Source organism: Pleurodeles waltl, chromosome 5, assembly GCF_031143425.1.
Source record: "Pleurodeles waltl isolate 20211129_DDA chromosome 5, aPleWal1.hap1.20221129, whole genome shotgun sequence".
Classification (NCBI taxonomy): Eukaryota; Metazoa; Chordata; class Amphibia; order Caudata; family Salamandridae; genus Pleurodeles; species Pleurodeles waltl.
The window spans coordinates 835,719,557-835,746,316 of NC_090444.1; the positions used below are offsets into that span (position 1 = coordinate 835,719,557).

Consider the following 26,760-nt stretch of genomic DNA (forward strand, 5'->3'; position numbering starts at 1 on the left):
AGTTTTAGGCTTTACTGGACATTCTCTGGCAAAGTGACCTGCCCTGCCACAATATAAACATAATTGAAGTTTTCTCCTTCTTTCTTTTTCCTCTGATGTGAGTGGACCTCTGAGTGTCCCTATTTGCATAGGCTCAGGTTCAGGGAGTTTATTATCTGTGTCTTTCTTCTCGTGTTTAATAAAAGTTAACCGTGATTCCAGTTTGTATTTATCTCCCTTTCTTTCTCCTAGTCTATGTTCTAATTTCACAACTAAATCTACAAAGTCCGAATAGTCTTCTGGCAAATCAACGATATGAGCCAGCGCGTCTTTTAACTCGTCTCTCAAACCTTTATAAAAAAGGGAGACACGCTTTCCTTCTGGCCACTGTGTCTCGGTGAGTAAACGATTAAAACTAGTGAGATAGGTCAATAAATCCTTGTTACCTTGTTTAAGATTTAAAAGCTCATTATCACTTGCCTGCATGAAAGTGTGTTTTGCAAAAAGGCTGGTCATGGTACGTTTAAATTGATTCCAATTATGGAGGATGGGATCATCTCTATCCACAAAAGGAATTGACCAATTGGCTGCTGTGCCACCCAAATAAGACAAGACGAATGCCACTTTCGTAGCATCAGTAGGGAACTGTTGTGGCTTACAAACGAAGTGTAATTGACATTGATGGATAAAAACATGGAATTTGTTACTATCTCCATGAAAACGTTCAGGTGCTGCTAAGGGCACAGCATTAGGAACATTAACAGTAACCTCAAATGGGGGAGGCAAAGTTGTATGTTTTGATGGCGCCCCTGTCTCTGAGGTGGTTTTAAACAAAGGCGTAAAAGCTGTGTTCCACTGAGATCCCCTAAATTTATACCTGCTTAAATCCTGTTTTAAAGAGGTATTCTCCATCTTTAATCTCTCTATTTCCTCTTGCATATGTTGTAAGATGCCAGACACTGATTCATTATGAGCCAAGTCCTCATTTAGGGCCTGCGCCATATCCGTGACATCAATGCCCTCTATTTCTTTCCCGGTATTCATCGTCCACCAGAACTGAAATTTTTTAAGGCTTGTGCTTCTGTCAAAGCCCAGCTCACCTGAGTTCTTGTTCAGTTCTGATGGAGGTTGAAGACAATCCGACCCCACCCTGAAACTGCTTGTTCCAGCACACTAGTTTTTAACACAGTGCACTAAGAACAGAAGCTCAAGGGTAGGGGGGAAGTGGATAAAATAAAAAAGAGAGACAACACCGTTCTTGCGTTTCCACTGTTGAAGTGCTGCACAAATCTGCGGCCCTTTCTGACTTCTGTAGAAACTGGTGCCTAATGAAACATAAACAAAGAACAGATAAGTGCAACCTATTCCTAAATGGGTTCCTGACTATCCCTTTATTTATTAGAAATTCTCTTCTAAAAGTACCTCTTGGATCCTGGTCTCGAGTTTCCAGGTTTGGAATGTGTTACTGCTCTGGGATGTGCTTTCTATTACTGTAAAGCTTCTAAAACATTAAACAAATACCGTTATCAGAATTACCAATATCAAACATTCATCTTAATATAACTAAAGCCTAAATTCCCAATAGCAGACTCACTTTTCCCATATCTCCAGAATCTTTTGGAAAATAAATACTGTACTTTTACATCAAAATACAGCATGTAATTTGTGCAAGTCCTTGATTTACTGTTTGCCTTGCTGTTAATGGTTTCCACTGTTCGATTCTTAAAAGTTCCATAAAAAAAAAAACAATGTTTGTTTCACAAAGCTCCGCAAGGTATTCTTGCAACAAAGAGCCTGAATCACAATGTTCGTGGAAGGTATCTTGCTTCAAACCGTCCACACACGAATCCAGAAATTGTTGTCAAAGTTCCTTCAGGTAATAAAAAGTTTTGCACTTACTTGTTGCTGGCAAGAGATACTGATCAGTCTAACCTTGTCTTCTTTCTCTTTTGCAGGTTGTTTGTAGGAGAGAGGCTGAGGCAAGGAGGAACCGGAAACCAGAAGAAGGAAGAGCCAGCAGCTGCGCCCATTGAAGCCAATGAAAGTCTGTAGAGAGCAGGAGTGCCAGCGCCGAGGGATCTGTTCTCAGGTAAGCGGGAGGTAGACGAGCACAAGCACTGGGTGAGGCTCGGGGGCTGCCTTTTATAGACAGGGCTGGGTGTGGTTCGAAGAGCTGGGTGTGGTTTGAAGGGCTGGGTGTGGTCCTCACATGCTGCACATGTTCTTGAAAGGTGAGCAGAGCTGGGTGTGGTTTGAAGGGCTGGGTGTGGTCCTCACATGCTGCACATGTTCTTGAAAGGTGTGCAGAGTTTCAGTTATTATGCAAATGAGTTGAATTAACACATGGCCTAGGGAGGAGTGTTTTAAAGAAGCCTTGGTAAAAGCAAGGCCCAATGTGTAAACAAAACAGCACATTAAACAACATACACAGAAGCCTAAGGGGGGGGGAAGGTGAGATAACAAGAAAGGGTTTGAATAGTAAGTTTAAAAGGGAGCTATTACAGAACCCACTAGTGCAGTGAGAGGGGACATGCTCTTTGCTGTGCACAAACCCTAACACAGGGTGCCATGTATGTAGAAAGGCAGGGCATGTGCCATATTGCATGACCTGTCCTAGTAGTGACAAACAGCCTAACTTGATGTCTCACTGCTGTGAGTGCTGCCTTCTCATAGGATTGCATTAGAAATGCCCTGCCTTATGTGTAAGGGGTATTGTCTGATTTATGAGGGGTAGCGTAGGCGTGTTTGGTATGGTTGTGATGGTGATAATACATGCTGCTTACTGGTGTGGGTGTATTTTTTATTACTATCACAGAAATGCCACTTCTAGAAAGTGTGCATTTATCTGTGCTTATGACTCTAGTGTTTTGCAGCTTGACTCCAATCCACGTCTGGGCAGAGTGACAGTTGGGGCTTTGTGCATACTTTTCAGACAGCCTGTACACAGGGAGGGTGGAGGTGTCACAGAGGTGCACCTGCATACTGAATAGTCTTCCTGGGCTGAGAGAAGGGAGAGGCGGAGCACACCTGCATTTGTAAAGACTGTGCCCTGGCCTCACACAATAGGGTTGTTAACCCCCCCACTGATGTTTGCAGCCTTTGCTGAAAGGAGAGAGGGGGCACTCCCAGAACCAGTTGTAACTGACTGGAACTTCCTCTCCCTACCATTGTAAAACACTGTAAGAACTGACTATAAGTACAGGGGAATTTTCCCCACAATTTGGAGACTCTTGGAATCATCTTGGAACTGGACACCAAAGGCTGAAAGGACTCACCAGGAACCGCCATGGACTGCTGCTGCTGTGCTGACCTGTGACTTGCCTGGTCACTGTGAAGGACTTGCCACTTGCTGCCTTTCCCTTGTGCTGGCCTGTAGCTGGGCCCTCCACCTGAGGACCTTGTCTTAAGATTCTGCTCCCCAGGGGCAGGGTGCTGTGGCCCCTGACCCCTGCATGCATTTTTTCACGATGGGTGCTTCTCCGTGGTTTGCAGTGTGCTTATGGAGCCTTGGGAGCTTGTAGGCTCCTGGCTGCATTGTGCCCCTTTAAATAAGATCACCGCAGCAGCCCGGGAAGCTGGAAGAACACTCGCGCACCGCATCGGGTGCAGGCGAGTGTCTGCTCGGGCCCCCGGAGGGGTCCGATCTTCTTGTGGCTTCACTTCAGGACTAGGGGAAGGCGCGGGGAGTGCCCATTCCCCCTGGCCTCTGCGTTAGGAGCAGGACGCTCCTTTTCTGCTGTTAGGTAAAACGGGCATTATTGTGGTCCCCCCCCCTTGGTGGAAGGGCCAGTGGAGGCCTGGGGGGGCCCCCAGAGATCGCGGGTCCCGGGAGGGGCCTGTCATTAAACCGGAGGGGGAGCGTGGTGCCCCCCCTCCTGCCCTAAGGTGTTTTTGCTGGCTTTGGCCCCCCTCGTGAGGGCCGGTTGAGGCCCTGGGGGCCCCCAGTAATCACGGTCCCCAGAGGGGCCTGTCTATAAAAGAGAGGAGGTGCATGTCGCCCTCCTCTGACCCCAGAGTATAAGGGAGGCCCCCGTTTTGCGCATAGGAGCGCCGGGGGCCCCATTGTTCGCCTTCTAGGCACTGGAGGTGCCTTCATCCAACCAGGTACTGTTTAAAGGACCAATATAGTTGCAATACAAAGCTCTTTCTACAGAGTTTTGTTTGATTCATATATTACCTACCTGCGTTTGATGTTTTTACATATGTGTATGCAAATGCTCCTTTTATGGACATGCTTGCTAACTTGCCATATGTTTTCTAATGTTCCTACTATGGGCATTTTATGATATTCTTATGACAAGTGCTGTGATGTAATAACGTGTTTTCCTGACTACTGCTTATGTTGCAGAATACTGAGTAACCTGTGTGTTATGTGTGACTACTGCTAATATGCGGAGTAACTAATGTGTAACGTTCTGACAACTGCTAAGGTAGCAGTATAGTACTGAAACCTCATTTCTAACACCTGTCTCACCCATTCTCTACTTTCACCCTCCGGACCTAGCCGGGCTACCTAACGGACACTAACTGTCCCTTCCAGGAACTGTTTACTAGGTTATCCACTAATTCACCTAATGTGTCTTCTAGGGCTATTCCCTAGGTTATCCACAAAATACACCCAGTGCGTCTTCTAGGAGCTACTCTCCTAGGATCCCACTAATACACTTAAGGTGTCTTCTAGGAGCTACTCTCCTAGGATCCCGCTAATACACTTAAGGTGTCTTCTAGGAACTATCCTCCTAGGTTATACACCTAGTGTGTCTTCCAGGGGCTGTCCCCTAGGTTATCCACTAATACAGCTAGTGTGTCTTCTAGCGCTATTCCCTAGGTTATCCACAAATACACCTAGTGTGTCTTACAGGGCTATTCCTTAGGTTATCCACAAATACACCTACTGTGTCTTCTAGGGCTATTCCCTAGGTTATCCACAAATACACCTAGTGTGTCTTCCAGGGCTATTCCCTAGGTTATCCACAAATACACCTAGTGTGTCTTCTAGGAGCTACTCTCCTAGGATCCCACTAATACACTTAAGGTGTCTTCTAGGAGCTACTCCCAAAGGATCCCGCTAATACACTTAAGGTGTCTTCTAAGAACTATCCTCCTAGGTTATACACTAATGTGTCTTCCAGGGGCTGTCCCCTGAGTTATCCACTAATACTCATTCTCTCCTTTCTATTACAAAAGGGAATCCCTACTAGCTAGTCTTCCGGCCTGGCCAGGATACCACATTTCATATCAACATTATATTTCAACAAACCCATACAAATCCCGCATGCATTTACGTCCCCATACTACAATTACCACAGAATTATGCACTTTCATCTATCACAGTTCTAAGCCAGACCCCCCCTTACACTTTTAGGACAGCAGCCTCTGGAACCTCACCCGTCCGCTTGAAGAGACAGGTGTAATCATCACCTGGTATGCGTGCATTATTCTGTTCAAGCGTCACAGGTGATGTCTCCTTTACCTGCTGGTCCAGGGAAGGAAGTGATTGGCTCCTGGCTGGCTAGCCAAATGTAATTGAATTTCTTATTAATAATAAAGAAGTGACACAATTCTAGTAATAATTGAGTATTAATATAAACAAAATAAAACAAAATACAATACGGCCATGAGGACAGCACAGTTCTGCAACTGAAGCCACATTCAACTCAGCTCTTACACACTGTGATTTTTATACCTTCAGTGGGCGCTTAAAACCCACCCACTTACAATTAATAAAACCAATAATTCTTTGAGCATTATCAGACTGCTTGTTACAGTCCTAGCAGATTTACTACATACATAGTATCTCACATACACAATGTCTTTCCATCCTGCCCCGTGACCTCTACCAATATGTTCCCCCTACACGTCTACAAGACTCCAAAAGTTTTACGGCGTGTCACCTCCCTTCTGCCAGCCTTTGAAAACAAACATCTAACGCCATGTCCCTTTCAAGTCTGTCGTGATCTCCCCTTCTCCTTTCCTGCTATCGGAAAGTAGCTCAAACTCTCCCTTGTGTATGTGCGTCCTTCTAAGTTATGTGTGGTATGCTAGGCTGAATCATAACTGCTCTACCCTGCACCTGGCCTCTCTCCTCATTCTCCTTTCTGTCCCTGCATTCCTTATTGACCATTATGTTCAAACTGAGGCCTGTACTTTTCACGTAAAATATAGACTTATGCACGTTTGTTTTCTAACTCGTGTGTTGACCAGAGTAGGCCCTCTGTAATTTTCTTAAGGTCTATTACACTCTGAAATGCAGCGGAGCAAAAGTGGATTAAGACCATGATGGCTTGGCAACGCCGAGACTTCATACTTTAGACTTACATAGAGCCTTATCCCCTTATTTGCATAGAATTGCTGCATTTTGAAAATGCAACGCATTATTTGTGACCTATGGGTTACGGAATAAAGGTTCTCGTTCCTCAACATCGATCCGTTCTAGATGAATTAAATCCATTATTATGTGTTATGAGTTGGCCCAATTTCCTCTCCCTTCAACTGTTGAAGGTGGGTCCAATTGGGGTTTGTTAGTCTTACGGGCCACTTTTAGGGGAGAATCTTTGTGGGACATTTGCTGTGCTGCCACATGACAATCTCCACATATTTTCCTTTCTCATTTTCAAGTTCAGTGAGGAGAGGGTTTTTCTTTCTACTTCTTTCGGTGATTGTGTATTGTCTGCTGTCACCTACTCATAATTTGCACGTTTTGTTCTTTGTGGAGATGTTATCCTGCATTAAAAATAGCATTTTTCTTACATCAGGTATTGGTGTGGCTGTTTGCTACACATAATTAATCTTCATTCGCTTAGTATTATCTCAAGGTAAGAACTGTATTAGGGAAGATGGACGAGGAGGTAATGTTGTGGGTACTTACCGGTAATCTTCATTACTACGAGTCAAAGACTTCCCTGATACAGTCCTGTAGTAGGGAGATGGGATTGATTATATTATGGAGGCTTGTTTTTGTAGTTACCCTTTGAAATGGTCAGGAAGTGATGTCAGTGACCCTCCCTTTTCTACTGACTTCTGTGTAACAGCAGCCACATCTGGAGGATTTTCAGATCAGCTAGGGTTCTGCAGAACGGAGATGGAATCTTGCAGGTAAGGGCTGTACTGGGGACGACTTGGAATCGGACCATTACCAGTAAGTAACCAGGGCATTTGCATGACGACTCAAGAAGCTTTCTGTCCTTAGTGCTGTTTGTTTTCTAAATGTGTTGTATAATGTAGTGCAATTTAATGGCCTTTTTTTCTTGTGTGACACACTAGATTCAACAGCTCCTAAATTCATTTTCATAATTGAGCTAATGCAAAGGTCAAAAATGTAATTTCCTTTTATCATACACAATTACGCAAAGGGACGTAGGTTAACCTCAATACAGGCAGGTAGGTCCCTGTCCGCATAGGCTACAATTGATAGAGGAATCCTGCCACCTGGATCTCTGAATTTAAAAAAACAGTCCGTTTTTCAAAAGATATTGCCGTCATAAATTCTTATTATTCTGAGATGATGGACAGGTAGAATATAAAAACTATTATTTTTGTACATTTGTGGTTTCAAATGACTCATCAACAAGATTTGTAAAAATGATTTATTTAATTCGTCGTGGGCAATAAATACATAAACAAATATATACAAGCTCCGTTTGCACAAATTAGGTAATAGCAAAGGCAAACTGTTACACTAGATTTTCAATACTAAACATTTGTCTGCTTCCAAATATCTTTGAGCTACGAAGAAATGAAAACTCACACAGTGACATTGGCTCAGTAAGGAAATGTCACCATTGGTGAACACAAGCAAAGTTTAACTTCACCCAAACATATTTCCTGCAGCCAGATATCCTTCCCAAGACAAATGGGACTTCAGGCTCTAGAATTGTTTTCTCTGATGTCACCCATGGGTGGCTCTACGTCTGTGTAGCAGCACAGAAACACAATAACTGTTTCACTTTGTAAGTTACTAGAATTTCCACCCTGAACCTTCCAACAGTAGGGAGTGGAAGTATGTTGGGATCCAAAAGAGATACGAAGAGATTGCTCTGCAGCGCTGTCATGGCCTTGAGCTGAAACATTATCTCCGTCACGCAAAGTTCATTTTTTGCTCTTTTTTTCTAAAAGGTTCACCAACTTTGTGAAGCTGACCAAGCTTTTAACAACATATGCACTTCACACTCCATGCTTTTAACCTTACATATAAAACAGATAACTTGAGAGAACAAAAAACACACAAATCTAAAAACGGCCATCGATAAGATGTAGGAAAACTAAAAAAAAAAAAAAAGTTATCTGGATTACAACAGTATGAGTGTGGCTTTAGCAAATGCCACTATAGAAAGAAAGGAACCACTGGGAAAAGACAATGGAGTCCCACCATCTTGGACAACCTGGTCCTTCAAGTTAAAAAAGGTAAGTGGAATAACGTGGCAACCGATCACATGTAATTCTCACAACCCTGGATACAGTCACAGCTCTGCAATCCTTTGGATTTCCTCCCTAACCCTCAAACCTATCTGCACTCTAGCAAAAAGGGACATTTGTAGACTGCTTTTTGTGACTGATGTACATTATTATACTTAATGCTTCTGCCAGCACTATCTGAAGGGTTTGAAATATGCTAAGGTAGTTCTAAAGTATGGACACACATACCGTGTTTTCCCTTAAAGTCTCGAATAAGTTAATTGAAATACTTAGATAATGCAAAATAAATATCTGAATAAATGTCTGTTTTAGTTCGTGGCATTAATCACGTACGAGGGCTCTCAACTGTGGTAACATTGTGTTCGCTGTTTTCGGCAGCAGAACTGATTGGTGGTTTCTTCAGTTCCAGGAATTCAACGACTCCATAGAGCAGCATTGCAAGCACCAGTACACACAGGAGTATGTAGAGCTTCACACGGACACACAAGTAGGAACCATATCCAAAGGCAGCAACGAAACCTACTGACTCCCAAAGGCAACAGTTTGAGAAAGCGGCTGCCTTGTTCTTTTCAAATAAGACACCATAGAGAGCTAGAAAAGATGAAAATATACGTTAAAATATGGTTTGCAAACAATTGCATTTTTTTTAAATACAGTTTTTGTAATGTGTTCTTTGATTGTTTTTCAGCTGTGCGGGGGGTGGCGTGTAGGTGCTCCTTCAGGTTGCATAAAAAGACTTCTTTGGGACTCACCACTTGTCCGCGCCTGCCAGACAGCATCAGCAACTCCCCAAAGGCCGGAAATCACGAAGAATACTGCAAACTGGTGCTCGTTGGTTTTCCAAAGCAGCAGTGTAATAATGCAGCTTATTTGTACAGCTGCGCCTAAAAGGGAAAAGGAACAGCATTTATAAGCTTCTCTGAAGAGCAGGGTGAGTTTGTGTACACAGTATTCAAAAACACAATATGCTCACTTCAGTAGAGGGAGTGGCAGAAAATCAAGGATACATTACTTAAACTACTCTACAACCAATAATACAGAGAAGAAGTCAAAAGTGAAAAGATACTATACGTGTCCAAGTGAACGAAAATAGTGTAGAGAGACAGAGAGAAGAAGACAAAGAGAGTGAGTGAAGGAGACAGAATGTGAAAGAGAAAGACAGATAGGACGTAACAGTGAGAGAGAAAGAGAAAAAGGGTGAACGAAAGCTAGAATGAATCCAAAGAAGAGAGGGGAGAAAGGAAGAGAAGGGGAAAGGAGTTAGTGGGAGCAAAAAAAGAAAAAGAAAGATTTGAAAACAGAGCGAGACAGCGCCGGAGATCGGCCAGACATCTCATTATGTTTCACCACTTCTTCCTCAGTTATTGGTATCCTGGTTATCTTGGCTTGATGTTCACCTAACAAATCTCCCATGAGTGAAGCACCGCTATTCACAGCCAAGCCATCATCATTATTGCCTGTGAAATCACTACTCAATAGACTCTGAACCCAGATTACTTTTGTGCTGTGATCGTCATCAGAGTCAACAAATAAAACACTCATAAGTAACAAATTATTATTTGTAAATGAGGTACACTGCGTCAAAAACATTAATGAAATAACACTGCACAGAAATGCTTGAACCCCAATTCGTTCTTTGTCCTTTTACACAGAATGCCATCCTATTTTATTATTTTGTAGCTGAAGAACACAATCAGGGCATAAGTCCTAAAAAAAGAAGTGAGGGGACTAACCAAGTTAGACAGTTTACAAGTGACATCACGGCGTGTGATGTTACAGCATGTGACATCATCGCGAGTGACATTTCAAGTGGCATCACAGGAAGTGGCATTACAACCCATAACCTCACAGGAAGTGACATCACAAGAAGTGACATCTGATCTGAAGACCTCACAAATATGTTTAGCATGCCTATAAGGAGTACATTTGAGCAAATTTAACAAATGAGATTTTGAGTTGGGATTGTGTGAAAAAGTGACACAACTTGATGCAGAATTTGGGCTTCAACTTCAACATTTACTTTTTAAAATCTATGCCACAAAGAAATTGACACAAGGAGAACTTGGCAATTAGTCTGTTCTGCTCAATAGGTTGCAAATACTGTATTTTTAAAAATGTTATGGGGTTAAGGCACCTGCTGCAGAGAGGTTTGTATGCCTTGTAAATCTCAGGGAATAATAATAATGGTAAAATAACTCTGGTGCTTAACACATTTGCTGGGCAGATGTGTGTTGTGTCTAGTCCCAGTTTTGAATCAAAGTAGCATAAACAGTTGTGTCTCCAGCAAAGAACATCATGACAGATTTTTATTTTATGTAGATATGTGTGCTGCTGCTTTTAAAAATAGAGATCCTTTTTTGCTTGCAGTTCACAAATTGTAATCCTTTTTAATAAATACCATGGTGAGATATGAAAAAAACAGGTGACTCCTACACTTGTAACCCTCACTATCCTATGTAACACGTACTGTACAAAGATTAAAATTTTATGATTGATTGTCAATGTATAATGTGTTCCTGTGATGTAAAACACTCTGACACCCTGCACTGGAATAAGTAGCACTATAAAGGAAATAAAACAAAATAGTGATATTTAAATTGCTATTTGTGTAAATACAGGAACAGATCAGAATATCTGACATTCTTGCTGTGCACGCATAGCTCTTATATCCAGGGAATGACCAAAGCCAAAACCATGCCTCTCTAAAGTACCTGCAAAGTGACCACAATCCATGTGCCTTTGTTTGACCTCCATTGCATTTGCGGGTAGGTGTGAGGCTCCGGATAGTTCCAGTGAGAACAAAAGGAAGCCTAATGGCCACTTAACTTTGGCCTTGGGTTTTGCCCTAGCTCGAATTGTTTTTAAAAAAGCCCCCTCAGGGCCGCCTGCACGTTAATGCTCAGAAGGAACAGGAAAGGGCAGGTGCTGCTGAATGTGTCGCAGTGGTTAAACATGGCACTGAGACACGTTCAGCATATTATTTTGCAGCACAACTACTTGGCAGTGTGTACAGTGTCCAACTTAAAAAATAGTGGGTGGACGCTGTGAACCCGCGTGTATCTCCGAAGCGGCTCCTCTCCCTCCCACTTTATACTATATTAAAAAAAAAACACACACTAACCTCTATAGAAAAACCTAGCTCGACTTGATCCTTTGAATAGTACATAATATGGCTCTGGGGCACCTCATAGAGGCAGACTGTGGGCAGATTCTGAGCGCATCATTTTGTGAGAATTGATTGAAGCCTGTAACTCCTATATCCTGCATATGAATGTTGGGGTGAAGACTATGGCTGATCTTCAATAGCTATGCTAATTTGCCCAGAAATATCTGGTCAATGTTTACATCAGAGAAATAACTTACCCAACACAAAGAGAAGTATCCTGCCTGTATACCGGGACATCTTCCCAACCAGCAGACAGCAGATTGCGTTGGATGCTCCAAAGCAGATAATCACATATCCCACAAACTTCACTCCCAGGACACAGGTTACATACGACTAAATGGCAAACAGACAAACAGATTAATACCTACGCAGATCTTAACATTGGCCAAATAATACTCTGCTGCACAATTATATTTTCTGGTACAAACCACTATCCTCATTTAAAAGCAATACACAAAACCTTGATCTACAAGCATGTAAAAAAGTACCTGGCACCAGATCTGCTGTGCTGCTGATTCTAATACAGGTGAGAGAGGGTGGAAGTGTTGTTCAAGCTAACTCTCACACCACAACTCTTTGAAACGATGCATGCATGCTGTGCGGTGCAATCATATCCCAGCATTACATAGTGAACAGATGCAGCACAGCTATTTAATATTTCCTAGCCAGGGATCTGATTCTCAGATATTTGTGTGCTCCTCAGCTTAGTAAAGATATAGCAAAAACCCTGTGCGAGGGTACATTTCCATTCCTTCATCACATGATTTGGAATGGGAGAATTTTACTCTACACCCTTGTTAAATATTGATGTAATCCTGGCTCCACTCGCCAATAGAAACAAATTCATTTGTTTCTGTAACACTGTATTCTCACAATAAAACTGTGGTATTGAAAACGTGTTAGATAATATATGTTAATTATATTAAGTGCCAACATTTAATACATTCAAAAACTGCAATGCATGTATAAAGTGCAGTTGATTAGCAGAATTTGAGAAACAGAGAGTAACACGTCTTAATTAGGCGGTGATGGTTTAGTACTCCAGGAGTTTGCCTCAGTGAGGCTTGCAATAGGTCTTCATAAAGAGAAGATGCTGAAAAATGAAAGCTAATGCCACTCAACATATACTGAAACTGACCTTTGTATAGTCACTGGTGAGGAATCCCTGCTCAAGCCCACTAAACATTGTAAGCGGGATGAGAAGCCACTGGCGTTTATCACCAAGCTGTTTGAAGGTAGATAAGAAGGTTGAGAAGAAGGACTGTGCGTTCTCTTCCAGTTCCTGCCCTTCTTTGTTATCGACTCGATCCAAAAAGAAGATAATGAGTGTGACACCCAGAACTCCGCAGCCTGTAAGAGAGGCAGAAACAAGTGAGGTGAGGCAGGTGGTGTGAAACATGCCCATACTTGAGTGCTGCACTTTCAAAGAACATTATTGTCGGTTTATTATGCTTCAACCTCTGACTGGAACCAGTCTCAAGAAGCGGAGATAAAGAAATATATATTTTTCCTTTTTAGAGGGGACGCTACTTCGATTCAGCTCCAACATAAACTACACATACAGACATGATTTCAGAGACAGGCGGTGATTTTCAGAGCATATTTATTGCTGCCAACGTGTATCATACCTCACATATGAACAATACCTTTTACACATGATAACATTGATGATTAATATCACCAAGCATTCCAAGCTGGGAAAATTGAGTTTTCCATACTTTCATCTCCTGTCTATATTCCTTTGGCTCAAATTAAGCTACGCTTTCAGTCCCAATGCCACACTGTGTCCCCAGTTTCATTTTCAGATATATTTTATACCTCCTCAACTATTTAACTTTAATATTGGTCTCTTTCAATCGGTCCATGAGGCAATGGAGATACCGAAATAATATTACCACTAGCCATAAAACGGATGTAGTTCATTCCTCATCTAAATTTCAGGCATCAAACCTCGACTTATTTTACTTAAGTTTTTGTCTGTATCTCAGATAGATAGATAGAAATCCAAGGCAAAAATAAACCACTGCACACCGATCTCCTGATAATCAAACAGCCTTTAATTCATGATAACAAACACCAACGCGTTTCAACTCTGAAGAGTCTTGGTCACGGCTGGTGAGTCCTTTGTTAATGTTCATTAAATACTACTACATAATCTTCCCATAACGAGGCATCTTGGGATACCTAGTTTAAACAATTGAAAAGTGAAAAAATTGAACCATATACTGCAAACAATATAAATGATAGCAGATGTATGCTGTAATGACATATTACTAGTACCAAGAACAATAATCATCCAATAATGCATAATATAATAGAGAAATGTGCAATTATCCATCATTGGTGTTTGTTGGCGTGGATTAAAGGCTGTTTAATTATCATGAGATGGGTGTACAGCGGTTTTTTTGCCTTGGAGATATAAGACATATATATATATATATATATATATATATATATATATATATATATATATATATTCTAGTTTTAAATCTATATTTCACAACAGCATTGTTGTCCTGCTGAATGTTATACTTAAATTGTATCACTCTGTTATTTGTACTGCATAACGTTTATTCTTGGTTGAAACTAATTCATATATGTTTTTCATGATTTATTAAATTAACTTGATTGATGACAACTAGATATTTGTTATTCGTTTAATAAAGCATTTTTGAACACAAAAACACTCATTGCATCTATTTATTTTCCTTTATGTACACACACACATTCAAAATGGCCATTGGTCTCTAAACATACCTGTGTATGAGCCCAACAGAGTGTAGATGACAGTGGGAGATGGACGAGGTGATTTTATAACTTCCAAGCCTGGACAGTCATTTGCGCCACAGTAGCTGCTATTCAAAAAGTTAATTCTTTGCCCTAAAAAGCAAACGGCATACATTTATTAGAATACATATTCATATGACAAAAGGCTTATCTAAAAGTCAGTTGTTAGTGCGCTTTTGAGGCTATCATTCCTGATTGGTACCTTCTTATCCTCAAACACAGTAATGTCAACGGAGCCTTTAGATGATTAGCAACAAAACCGGAATATGCAGATAGATTCCAACTGCTTAGACAGAATACATTCTGTCATTAACTTAAGTAGATAAAAAATGAGTTTGAGCTGGTATATGATTTAGAAAATGATGCATAAACATAAGTCAGTTAGACATTACACCTTTACTGAAAGTAAAAAGGAGCTTTGTATTTGAAGATGGTGCATTGTAGAAGGAGAAAAGCCTTTACCACACATCCTTTACAGTGCCGCATTACCTCCCAGGTGCCTTTACAATGCATGGAAAGTGCATAATCTATCTATCTATCTATCTATCTATCTATCTATCTATCTATCTATCTATCTATCTATCTATCTTATAAATATATTTATATATATATATATATATATATATATATATATATATATATATATATATATATATATATATATATATATACATATAAGTATATATGTATTTATAGAGAGGGAAGAGATATAGAGAGAGATAGCGAGAAGAAGATATTAAGATATAAACAGATAATGAAAGATAGATAGATAGATAGATAGATAGATAGATAGATAGATAGATAGATAGATAGGAACCTAAGACACAGCTACAGTCCAAATGACTGAACACATTCACAGCAAATTTAGGGGAAAGTTCGATTTTGGTCCAGAAAGAAGTTATTTTTAGATTTGGAGTAAATCCATTCAGTAGTTGTTGAACAATGAAAGCTCAAAATAATTGTGTATTTCACGCCACAGAGGATCTGCAGGGCCTTCAGATGTCATGGTGATTTGTGATTGACTGCCACCACATCAAAAAGGATGTGGCGGAAGCCACGTTAGGACTCGGGCCTCAGGATCTAGTCCTTAGAAAAAGGTTAAAAAATAAATAAGGGGGCAGAGCAAGGATACTCTGATTCTCCAGGCCAAAAAAAATATTTTTTTAAAACATTTTGTAGTGAATTTTCAGAGGATCCTCAAATCCACAGCATTTTTTTTTTTAAGTACAGCCTCCTACGCTGTTACTGGGAAACACAAGAGTGTGGGCCACAGCCCAGTGGGTGCTGCAAAATACTGCTTTTGGGGAGGAAAGCGCTTAGCCTCCTTCCCAAGCCTAAGGGACCCCAACCTCCAGGGCCATGGTTTAAAATAAGTGGAAGGGCGGTGCGACCCCTCTCCCAGTACCTTAATAGGCTCTGCAGAACCCCATCAACAAGGGATGGGGGGCATACACCACCCCTCCCTGAGCCTGAAAATGCCCCAGAGACCCCTTCATCCAAGACTGGCTCAAATATTGTGTCCCCGGGGAGCCTATCCCTGACACAGTTGTTTTTCTGTCTTCATTAGCATGGTTAAAGAAACATATGTCCGCTCCCACCTGGCAGAAACAATTTTTAAGCTCCTGTCCGGTTGCAGCAGACATGCCTTCACCACCCATAGGAATATGGGCAGGGAAGGCATATCTGCTTTCACTTGGTGGGAAGTTGAAAGTTGCTCCTTCCGGGTAGTAGCAGACTTTTATTTCCCTGCTCACGGTCTTGCCAGCAGTGAAACACCCATCACAGATGGGAGACATACATGCTCCTGCAGCACCCAGGATGGGATGCCAAGGGCCACTATTGGTTTGGGGAGGGGAACCTTGCTCCCCCCTTCTCTTTAAGGCCCTGATGGCGTCCCCAGGCCCCTTGTGGTTAAGGGGAAGGGGCCATGCATGGTAGAAGGCCAGTTGCAGCGTGTGGTTGGCTTCCTGGGGTGGGGGGCTAGCCAGGCTCTCTGGCTAACCACCTGCTGTGCACCCCACTTTCCCTTTAGAAGTATCTTTTCAGCCAGAGGGGATGGGAACCCAGGTTCACTACTGGCTCAGGAAAAGAGGCTGTGCATCCCTCCACTTAATTAATAAAAGGCCTTGGGGAATGGGATCCCCGGGGCCTAAAGTGGCTTGGGAATGGGGTTGTCTGCTCCTCTCCCCTTTAAAAAATAAAAGGCTTCGCGATGGGGGCCCACAGTCTGAAGACGTTTTGGAAGAGGGGCTGCACCGATGTGTTGGTGAAGGGCAAGGCTGCGGCCATCGCTAAGCTGTGCACAGCCTAAGGCCGTGCATGGGAGGCTGTCTAGAGAGGCTGTCTGTCTGCCGGGGGTTGGCCACTGGGCCTGGGCTCAGACGCACATTGTTTGAGTTTTACATGTTACATTGTCACTGAAATTTTTACCTAACTATAATGTTACTTTAACCTTTGCTTTTTTCAAGGAACTCTGAACTATATATATATATATATATATATATATATATATATATATATATATAGAGAGAGAGAGAGAGAGAGAGAGAGGGAGAGAGAGAGAGAGGGGGAGAGAGAGTGAGTGTTAGGTCAGAGTTACCATAGAAAGAGCATTTTTTGTTTTGCTAATAACTTTGGTGGTGTGTGCTAATCTTCGAGAATTTTTTTTAAAAAAAGATTCACCTTCCTCGGATCCTTTATGAAAAGTTATACACCAATTTGTCAAGCAGGAACCTCAAAAAGCAGGGCGGGAGCTTCCAAAAAATTTATTTCCCATGTTAACTCCTTTAGCGGTGAGTAGTGGCAAAGGGTGGTAAGAATAATTTTCTGATTTTGTTGGGGATAAGCGTAGAGGCAACGGGTGCTAAGGGTAATTTGAGGGTTTGAGGTTGGGTGATGGTAGAGTGGTACAATATATATGTATATATATATATATACATATATATATATGGAAAACCTTGCACCATATCTGCACCACATTTCTCAACCAAATCGTTTGCACGTTTTTGGAAGCCTAGTATTCGCTGCTACAAAATGTTGTTGTCTGTTATTTCGTATTACTTTACCTTTGGAAAAGTCCAGAATCAAGGAAGAAATAAGGTTTCCCCAAATGCGGCATGTCTGTAGAATAAGGAAGAATGTTCCAAAGTATTCGTTGATAACATCTTCTGCTGCTCTTTGTGCCAACACTGCGTACTTGCTTCCACTCACTGTTATGTAAGTACTTTTGGCTGCCCAGAGGACTCCTCCCCCTAAGCCCAGAAGCACAGAGGAGATGATCAGAGTGTACCTGCAAAATAAAAATGCCTGCTTGAGTTCATTGGCTTGACAGTGAGATTAAACAGATATTTATTGTTTTGCATTGTTATTGTTATGCTGCTAAGCTCACAGTCCAAAATCGGGATATCATTAGTACTAGTCTATACACTCTCTTTGTTGTATCTCAAAGATCATTTTTTTCAGTTTTCGATTGCTCTTGAACACATTATGCATCTTGTAGTACTTGGAACTTTTGAGGAATGATTCATTAGGTATCATATCTTATAAGATAGTCAAAGGCAAAATTAATCGAGACCCCTGTGTTCAGTCTGATTCTCTGTTCTCTTGCTTTGGTTTTCATTCATAAATTATTTTATTTCCGAATTAGAAGAAAGGTGTGAAATAAAAAGAGTAAGACGAAAAGTGAAAGCAGAGCACTGTATTTGTATAGCACAAAATTATGGCGAGTGTGGCCAGGAATGACACCCACAAGGAGGAAAGTTATTGGGCTGCGTACTTGAGGGCAAACTTGACAGTGCCCAAGCGGAGCTAGATGCAGTTGGCAAGCCTGCACCCACGAGGCTGGTAAGCCTTTCATTGGAGCAGGTCAAAACTGAGTGTTTTCACTGAATCCAGAGGGTTTACGGCAGGTAGCAGGTGCTGCAGAGACAGCTCTGTGATGGTGCTAGAAAGTGTTCTGGTTAGAAGTCCAAAGGAGGTGCCTTGGAGCACACACATCAACAAGGCTTGAACCGAGATCTCCACAGGGACCACGTATCAGCAATATGAAAACTTGCAGCATCGATTTGATTCTGGAGAAAGCGCATTATTTATTAAAACCTGCAGAAGGTCTGGGAACTGGAGGGAGTAGTTATATCTTCATGGAGAAGATTTATTTCTGAACCCATCCTGTAAAGCAGGGAAGCCAGGGTATATGGTTGATCTCTCAGAGGATACATGATTCCTCGTAAAAGATTAGCTTGGGCTGCACCATTTATTTAAGGAGGTGCACTGATGGTGGACAAAACCTTTTAACTGATCCCTCCAGAGTTCTTTTTGAGGCTCTTACTCATTGTACAGTTCATGGTAAAAATAAATCCAATGCATGGAGTACCTGAAAAAAGTCCCTTTGAAATAAAAGGAAAAGCTTTATCTCAACTCACAAGAGCTCATTTGCAAAGGTAAGATTGTGGACAGGAGAACGAAAGTGATCATCAGATAATGTGCAGAAAGAACAACAGAAATTCCGAAGGCCAAACATAAATAACACTTTTACCAAAACTGATGCATGCACAAAGCTTTTTGACAGCTGGTTTCTGAGTTTAGCCAGACCTATTGGGACAGTTTCTGATTATGGAGCAAACGCAAGAAGCAGGAAGGTGACGTGCTCCTAATTTAAATATCCATTTTATCGATCCAAGCGTTCAACCACTTTGAAGTACAGGCCTAAATTACCTCACACAATTTTCTTCCAGTGCTGGATTTTGTTGTGGCAGCTTGGTTAATTATCTCAAAATATTTTTTATACAGCATTGAAATCCCTAGTCCACAATTTAACAAAGTCAAGTAAATGAAGCTTACCATTTTGGGTAGAAGTTGGCCAGGGTGTAAGTGATGTAGCAACACATAGAGATGACAATGGTCCACTTGCACCCAAGTTTCCTCATAGCAACAGGACCCAGAAACAGACATGAGCAACAGAAGGCTCCAAACATCACACTCAAAGAGACAACTCCCATGTTCTCTTCGTGGTTCAGACTGCTCTGTGGAAAGATCACATACAAACCGTTATTTGTTGCAGAATAAAATCATGTATCAGAAAATCGGTTGATGTTGCCGGGGTTGAAACAGAATAAAAGGTCCCCCAACCCATTCAGTCCTACAAACAGTCCACAATTTGCCCATCCCTTTGGGAATTTGCCTTGTGTTCTGTATGTCCAGTTCAGCTCTGAAAGCTGTCATTTTTCAGTCAAAAACATTGAAGCTCTAGCGACTCAGGAAAGTAAATGATCGCCATTATAGAGGAGCTAGACTTGAGACCTCAGCGAACCACACAGTAGTGGAGAATACATCTAAATGTCAGAGATGAATGAGGGAAAATATAAGATTAGGGTACTGTTGGCATAGAGTTGGTATCTTGAATCCAAAGGAATAGATGAAACTGCATTGGAAGTGGTGCAAATGGAAAATAGGATGCAACCAATGATAGAGTCTTGGGTTTCTCACATATGTCGTGTGGTGATGAGTAACACACTATGACAGAGGCAGAGTGATTGCAAAGATTTCCGGAATTGTGCGATGACCAGCTCTACTGAAAGCTGCAGAGAAGGTTAGGAGAGTAATGATGGAGGAAAGGCACTATAATGGTTCCAGCAGTCACTTACGATAAACATGTTAATAAGCCACGGCCCTAGTGAAATAAAATGTGTCCTCACTATCCATAACACGACCTGCACTTCAACTAATTTGTGATTAGAGATACAATAAGTGTTTTGATCTGTGGGTCAGCCACCAAAAAGTGTCTTTGAGATCACTGTGTTATTTCTATGGCTAATGTGACTATCAAAACAATGTGCCATGAGTATGTGTCTGTTTAAATAGAATGTATTGTCAAAGTCTTTTGAGTATCAAAGCATAGATCACATGAATCAATTTTAGAGCCATTAAAAAGGATTGAGAGTTTTATTCCATAAACTTGGGAGACTATCAAAATAGAAAGTGCTAAACCATGTTTGTAAGAAATAAACCTTCTTTCAGATGAACGGGAAGGTGTGGCAAGATACAACTTCCTGTGTAATTGTGTAATTATGTAAAGTGCAGCCTGCACGTGTAATGCCAACACAAGGACATAGTCACAGTCAGAGGCGGGGAATACAATGCTACATGGCCTCAGAGCTCCAGGTGCAGGCTTCCTGGTCCTGAAGGGACTTGTCTGCCCTCACAGACGCAGTCGAACCATTAAACTGTTTTAGATCACAGAATTCATGATATTGTGTTCACATAGCACTACATTAATTTTCACTTGTTAAAGGCGAATTCAGAGCAATTGTGCGTTCTCACAAATGACCAGATCGTGGCACGTGCAGAACTCAAGTTTGCAAAGTAGGAAGCAGAGGAAACGTTAGTTACCTCACTCAATGTATCAGATGACCCAGAACAAATCAAAACATTCATGTTAATATGTCTTAGATGTAGAATCCTAGATCTCCCCGAGACAAAAACAGTTGGAAAGATCGTCATTTTAAGTAGCAAAGTAAACATATTTGTGTTTTACTTCTCCCGCTTAGAATGTTCCTCTCTTTAATTCAAAGGCATGAAGCTTCCAAGACAACTGGCTTGTAGGTCACTTCAACTTGAGCAACGTGGCCAACCTAAATATCTAGCGCCCCCCTCCTCAACCCACTGCCATCAAACCTCACCAGCACATCCGGCAGGCCTCTTCTCCAGCACCTCTCTAGCAGAAGGCTGCACTTCACCCTAGCATCACAAGTTATTTACCAGTCCTGATGGAGTGGTTAGGGGCTTAAACTGATGTTATCAGGACCACCAGAATTACTCCAGAATTCACTTTTCTCTCCGTGCGGCCTACCGCTGCACATTCACCTAGATTTGCATGCAGTCGCTGCTCTAACTTGTCAGGCTCTGCATTGTCCTACTCTATCTTGCATGTGGCACCAATCCAGTGCTCCCTAACTGCCCATCTTCCCCATCATGTCTCAGTATCCTTCCCTCTCCAGGTCCTATTATTTCTGGAGATGCCTGGTGTGTGGTGGAAAAGTATGCCCATGTTCTGCTTTCCATTGCTGGCGGCAGGGGCTGTGTCTGTGAGCTGTATTGTGCACCCATTGCTGCCTTTCATAGGCAACATGCCCTTCGTTCTCTCCAGCTCGTGTGTGGCATTAGCACCTTGCATTTAGAAGGGGATGGCTTATGTCACCGTAGTCCTCCTTGCCCATAGGCAGAGAGATGACGGCTTGTTTGGGTACTGTGAGCTTTTTGCTTGCTAAGTTTGGAGGGGGACTCTGATATTTCGGTCTTTCAGCAACCCTCTCATGCCCCTTGGAACTTGCTCTTACAACTGTATATGCAACGTCGGAAGCCCCTTTCACTCAAACCTTTACATGTTTATTTGCACACTATTTCCAACACCACTGAGGAATTCCACTTAGCCGGCAGCACCATGTGCCCATTGTGCCCATGAACCCAAACTGCCTGGCAACAGGCATTCCACTGACCTAAGAGATTCTAAGGCAAATAGTGAAGCCTTCTGGCAACATATTTCCATCGCTAAAAATAACACTTCGCCAGCTTATAAAGAAAACATTGCTACTCTGTCATTTGCCATAGCCACTCATGGTTGTGTACGAAAATAACAATCCTTCTTATTACGCAACATATGCAATGCAGTTCTAGAGATGGTTCATAAGACAGTGTATAAAATCTACTTCATGATGACACAGTCCCTGGTCTGCAAGGAAAATTGAGAAGAATGTCAAAACGCCATACAAACGCTCATAACATAAAACAACATGAAATATGGAAATGTTAGGTGTCCTCATACCATCTATTCAAAGATGATTCACGAGGGATGGAATAATGAGATGACTATAAAAATGTATGTTTAATGGGAGATACTTTAACTAAACTTTAAAAAACACATTTAGAATAAACTGCCTGGTTTACCAAAGTTGTCCTCGAAATATATATGTTCAAATATATTTCAAACAGCTCATATATAGTTCAAATATATATATATATATATATATATATATATATATATATATACATATATATATAGAGTTCAAACCGCTCAAGAAAATATATAATAGTGCAAAATAAATTAAAAAATCTGGTAATAATACATCAAATAAAACACTTTGAATAAAATATATTTCAGATACCAGTAGGACGACGTAACTGGCTTTCAACAACCTCAGAAAGAGTTTTGTGCTGAATCCAGTTTGCCAGAAGCTGCAGTGATTGTAAATCATAATAGCAACTCCCAAAATATCAAACTACAGCTATATTGTGACATAGTATCGATTCCCAATTGATCATTAAGGTAACTGTAGGTTTGCTGTTGTTCAGTCCACCATGGCATTTCAGAATCAATGTTGTGGCTTCAATATATTCGTAGGTTGATATTTTGATCACAGTATTGTGAATCAACTTTCTGTGGCCTACTTGTATGCTTCAAATGGACCTCAGATAACTGATGTGTACTATTGGAATAACTAGTCAATGTACATTTAGGACTAAGTAAGAGAGAATTTAGTTGGATTACTACAAATGTAAAAAGTCATCTAGAAGAAAGAATCACGTTTTATGATTTACCTGCAAAATCTGAAGTCCTACATAGGCAATATAGAGAAATAACATTCCACAGGAAAGGATCAAGATGTTTTTGAGGTGTCCAAGTCCCATTTTCACTTCACCTGTGATTAGCTCCGTACACTGTAATATTTTACTTTGTAGCCCCTTCGAGTTGGCGTTGATTCTCACACAATGATCAGTGCACTGTGTAAAAAAGGAACAGAAATATGCGTTATTAAACTCTTTCACCTTTTTCATGATAACATTTATCGTACATTGACTAAAATGTACAGTAATATGTGTTTTTTGTGCTATCTTTCTATCAGATACATTATTAGCGCAATATTTCTAACATTTCACGCAATGCAGTGTAGCAAGGCAAATTGCTGTGCTGTGATGCATGAAAGGGAGAAAGCAGAAATGCACCATATCGACTGCTGGTGCACATCAGCGGGCCTAGCGCGAACACAGGCACCCTTGCACCGTGGTGCAAGGGTGCCTGTGCTACAAGGAGAAATATTTTGTGCAGGAAGGAATTCTTTCCTGCACAAAAACAATCTCTCGAGTCATTTTCATAGCAGCGCACATAGAAAGAGGAAATAACAAGGAGAAAAAAATATTTTTCTGCTTGTTACACCATCCTCTGGGAGGTGTAACGATTTCATGCAATTCCAGGTTTACAAACTTTGTAAATCTGGGACTGTGTGAAATACATGGGTGGATGCATGGGAACGCCCATGTTCCACCCATGGAAAGCCTCCCAAATTGAAATGTAACGCAAGTGCTGCATTGCGTTACATTTTTTTTTTACAAAGCCACACAAGCCGGCGCAAATTACCCCTTGCGTGGGTGTGTAAGTATCTACTAACATTTTCATCATAGATGCGCCACAAAAGTGGTGCAACCATGACACAAAATGTGAGTACAATTTGGCCTAAATTTAAAGAAAACGATTACGTTAATTAGAATAGATCTGTACAAAGAAATGCACGCTGATGTGTTTATGCAAACATCGTGTCACGCTGGAAAAATATATGTGCTGTCTGCTGTTGAATTAAATAAGATAGCAGGAGGGTCCAATTTAGTTGTACAGGTCATTCAGCCATCAAGGCAGTAACTGACCTCTGAGCACAAACTTTTTGGCATTCCCCTCGAATATTCTGAATAACTCACAGCATAGCTCGATCACGCTAGTGGCAAGTTGTTGGTGGTGCGAATGGCGGTGTTGGTGTGTGTTGGCAGGAGGGTGAGAGGAAGATGTGAGGGTAAGGATGGGGGTTAATGGGGTGTAAAACAGCATCTGCAGCAAGTAAAAATGATTAAAAGCAGTCCCTTCTCAGTGTTTGAAGTCAAGTAAGAGGGATGCTACCGGCTGCAGGAGTTAAATGCAGACAGTTCTTTGCGCCCCTATGAAAGTTGGCGCCCTTGGCCCAGTTAGCCCAGGCCAAAAGCTAGCCTTATGCACTTTAATGGCTTTGATCTGAACTTTCAATTTAACTTAGAAGCATACACCTTAATTATGAGATAGTCAATTTAGGATTCAAAACAATTAACCAAATGCAAAAAACGCTCTTGCACGTGTTCCCTTGCACATCGGAAAGGAGCAAATCGCTGTATCGGGATGTTCCTCAATGTGACTTAATATATATATCTGTATAAAATATCAGGTTTTATACTGATTGCACGCTTACATAAGTATTAGTGTAGAGCAGTCTACAAAGCAGAGAGGGGATACTTTGCGCCCCCATCTCTCATCTCCCGCCACCACTCATTAACAATGCTTTGCGCTGGTGCCACCGGTGAGACAATCTGTTGGCTGGGCTTCTTCTCCACCGTGCCAAGTTCGTGGACGGGGCGGTGTGGAATTTGTAAATGCACTCTGAAACTCCCAAAGGCGCGCGCTTTCAGAGTGCATGCGCAAATGGCGCCCGGTGTACTTGGTGCGTAGGGCGGTGGCACCACCTACACCACCACGAATTGGACGCTTCCTACAGGAGAAGAAAAACACGTGGCAGCGGAAGTACCTGTCTCGGGTATGAATGAGAGTACCCGTCCATCGTCAACTGCCACATGTTTTTGACCTAACACAAACTTGGGAGCAGGGTCAAATTTCATGTGCACATTTAATTGTTCGCAAGTTCTGTCCATTTTGTGCACCTGCAAATTTTTTTTGTGTGAATTGCACCATGCACTAAATACTACATTTTTAGGAAATATGTGTTATGAACCTGACCCCCAGTGAAATGAAATGCAGCATTTCTTGGTTTAATATCTCAGTGGAAACTATCTGGAGTTACTAAGAGTAGTTATTTGGAAATCAATAGCTAGTAAAACTTAATTGGCTGATACTAACAAGTGAGCAGCTGACTAGAAGCACTGTAATCCATGCACGCTATATTCTAAGAATTATGGATTTTACAAGACAATTGCCTTTAACCGAGAAATTAGATTAAGGTTCAAATTCATTATAGGATGACGAAGAAAGCTCTGCCTTACCTATGAGAGAATGCAACTCAGTTTATCTTGTTATATAGCAACATGGAACTTACATTTCTGTGAAGATGCCACTTCGTAGTCCTCTCAGTTCATCAGATGATTGTCTTGAGCAGTTGAAAAAGAATGAATGGACAAGGAAAGGTGTTCATACAGTCTGAGTCCTAATCACAGCCTTGCTAAATGCTAGTGTGCCTCCTTTATAGCAATTCATGCAGCACACACCCTAAAATTAAATACAAGTTGAAAATAGAAAATGTTGGATGGATACGCCTTCATTCGTGTTCCTCTATTGGAGGCTTTATTTCATCATCCGTTGCATACATTATGCGCTGTCAACTTCCTATTTCATAATAAGTGATTTTTTTGAACATGAAATATAGTACTTTTCCTGAGGCACTGCAAACATCTATTTTTAGCATAGGGTCCAACAGCACAACAACAGAATAAATAAAAAATGAATGAAAACAATGAAGACATTACAGAACAACAGGTGTTATATATTCAAGTTCCTAAATATTGTATTCAAATTATCACTGCCTTTAATGCTTACTATTCATTTGTCAAATTTCAAAGATTGTTAAAAGTTCTTTGGAAGGTAGGTATCGATAAACCAGGGTTTGGATTGAAGACTTCCCAAGCCTTACTTTGAGAGTGCTTTTCTAAGTTTGATCTCAAGATGCGAATATTGCCTGCTACTAGCTTTAGTGTAAGACCACACCACTTGAGTGGAAACATTTAACTCAAAACCAATTGCCATTGAGCATTCTACCAGCAAATGAAATGTTCCAGTATTTCATTTCCCACTGCTTCAATACTTTTTTCTTTTAGACAAAGTCTAGGGAGGCAGAGCCAAGAAGGCAAAATAAAATGATGCAACTCGCACACCACAGCCATGGCCAACCACATGCGTGAGCTGTGACACTGGATGGTGGCAGAAAGCTGTCCACACATCGCCACTTAAATCTGATAAGGGCATGGGGCAATTAAGATGGAGCTCAGGACCTCAGAGCTAGAAAATGAAGACCAGAATGGTTCTAACACAGGAGTGCCCTAGATCTCAGCCTGGCGGTTCTGTAAAAGGCAGGCATTAAAGGGGTCAGGTTTAGGCAGAACACTCCTCCTGCAGTGGCATCTGCTTGCAGGATGACCCTATGGAAATGAAGGTGAGCCAGCTTTAATCGGGCCAGAGCTCAAAGCTAGCCCCCTGCAGCGGCCCAGAAGCTGAGTGCACCTCTTAGCGCGTCTGACCTTAATAAGTAAACTTACAAGGGGACGCGAATAGGTCGATTAACCTTTTGACTCGCAATTAAGATGTTCCCATCATAACTCCGGTACATGCAAATCAA

At 41.5% G+C, this 26,760-nt stretch overlaps 1 protein-coding gene across 1 annotated transcript; it reads right to left on the reverse strand.

Moving 5' to 3' along the window:
- Nucleotides 1-7,551: 7,551 nt before the first annotated feature.
- Nucleotides 7,552-25,576, reverse strand: LOC138297322 (protein unc-93 homolog A-like). The gene is made up of 9 exons (XM_069236739.1): nucleotides 25,468-25,576; nucleotides 22,940-23,122; nucleotides 19,187-19,368; nucleotides 17,413-17,636; nucleotides 14,318-14,440; nucleotides 12,699-12,910; nucleotides 11,758-11,893; nucleotides 9,147-9,278; nucleotides 7,552-8,985 (listed from the first exon to the last, which is right to left on the reverse strand). The coding sequence occupies exons 2-9, from the start codon at nucleotides 23,027-23,029 to the stop codon at nucleotides 8,720-8,722; spliced, it is 1,365 nt and encodes a 454-aa protein (XP_069092840.1). The 5' UTR covers nucleotides 23,030-23,122; nucleotides 25,468-25,576; the 3' UTR covers nucleotides 7,552-8,719.
- Nucleotides 25,577-26,760: the final 1,184 nt, after the last annotated feature.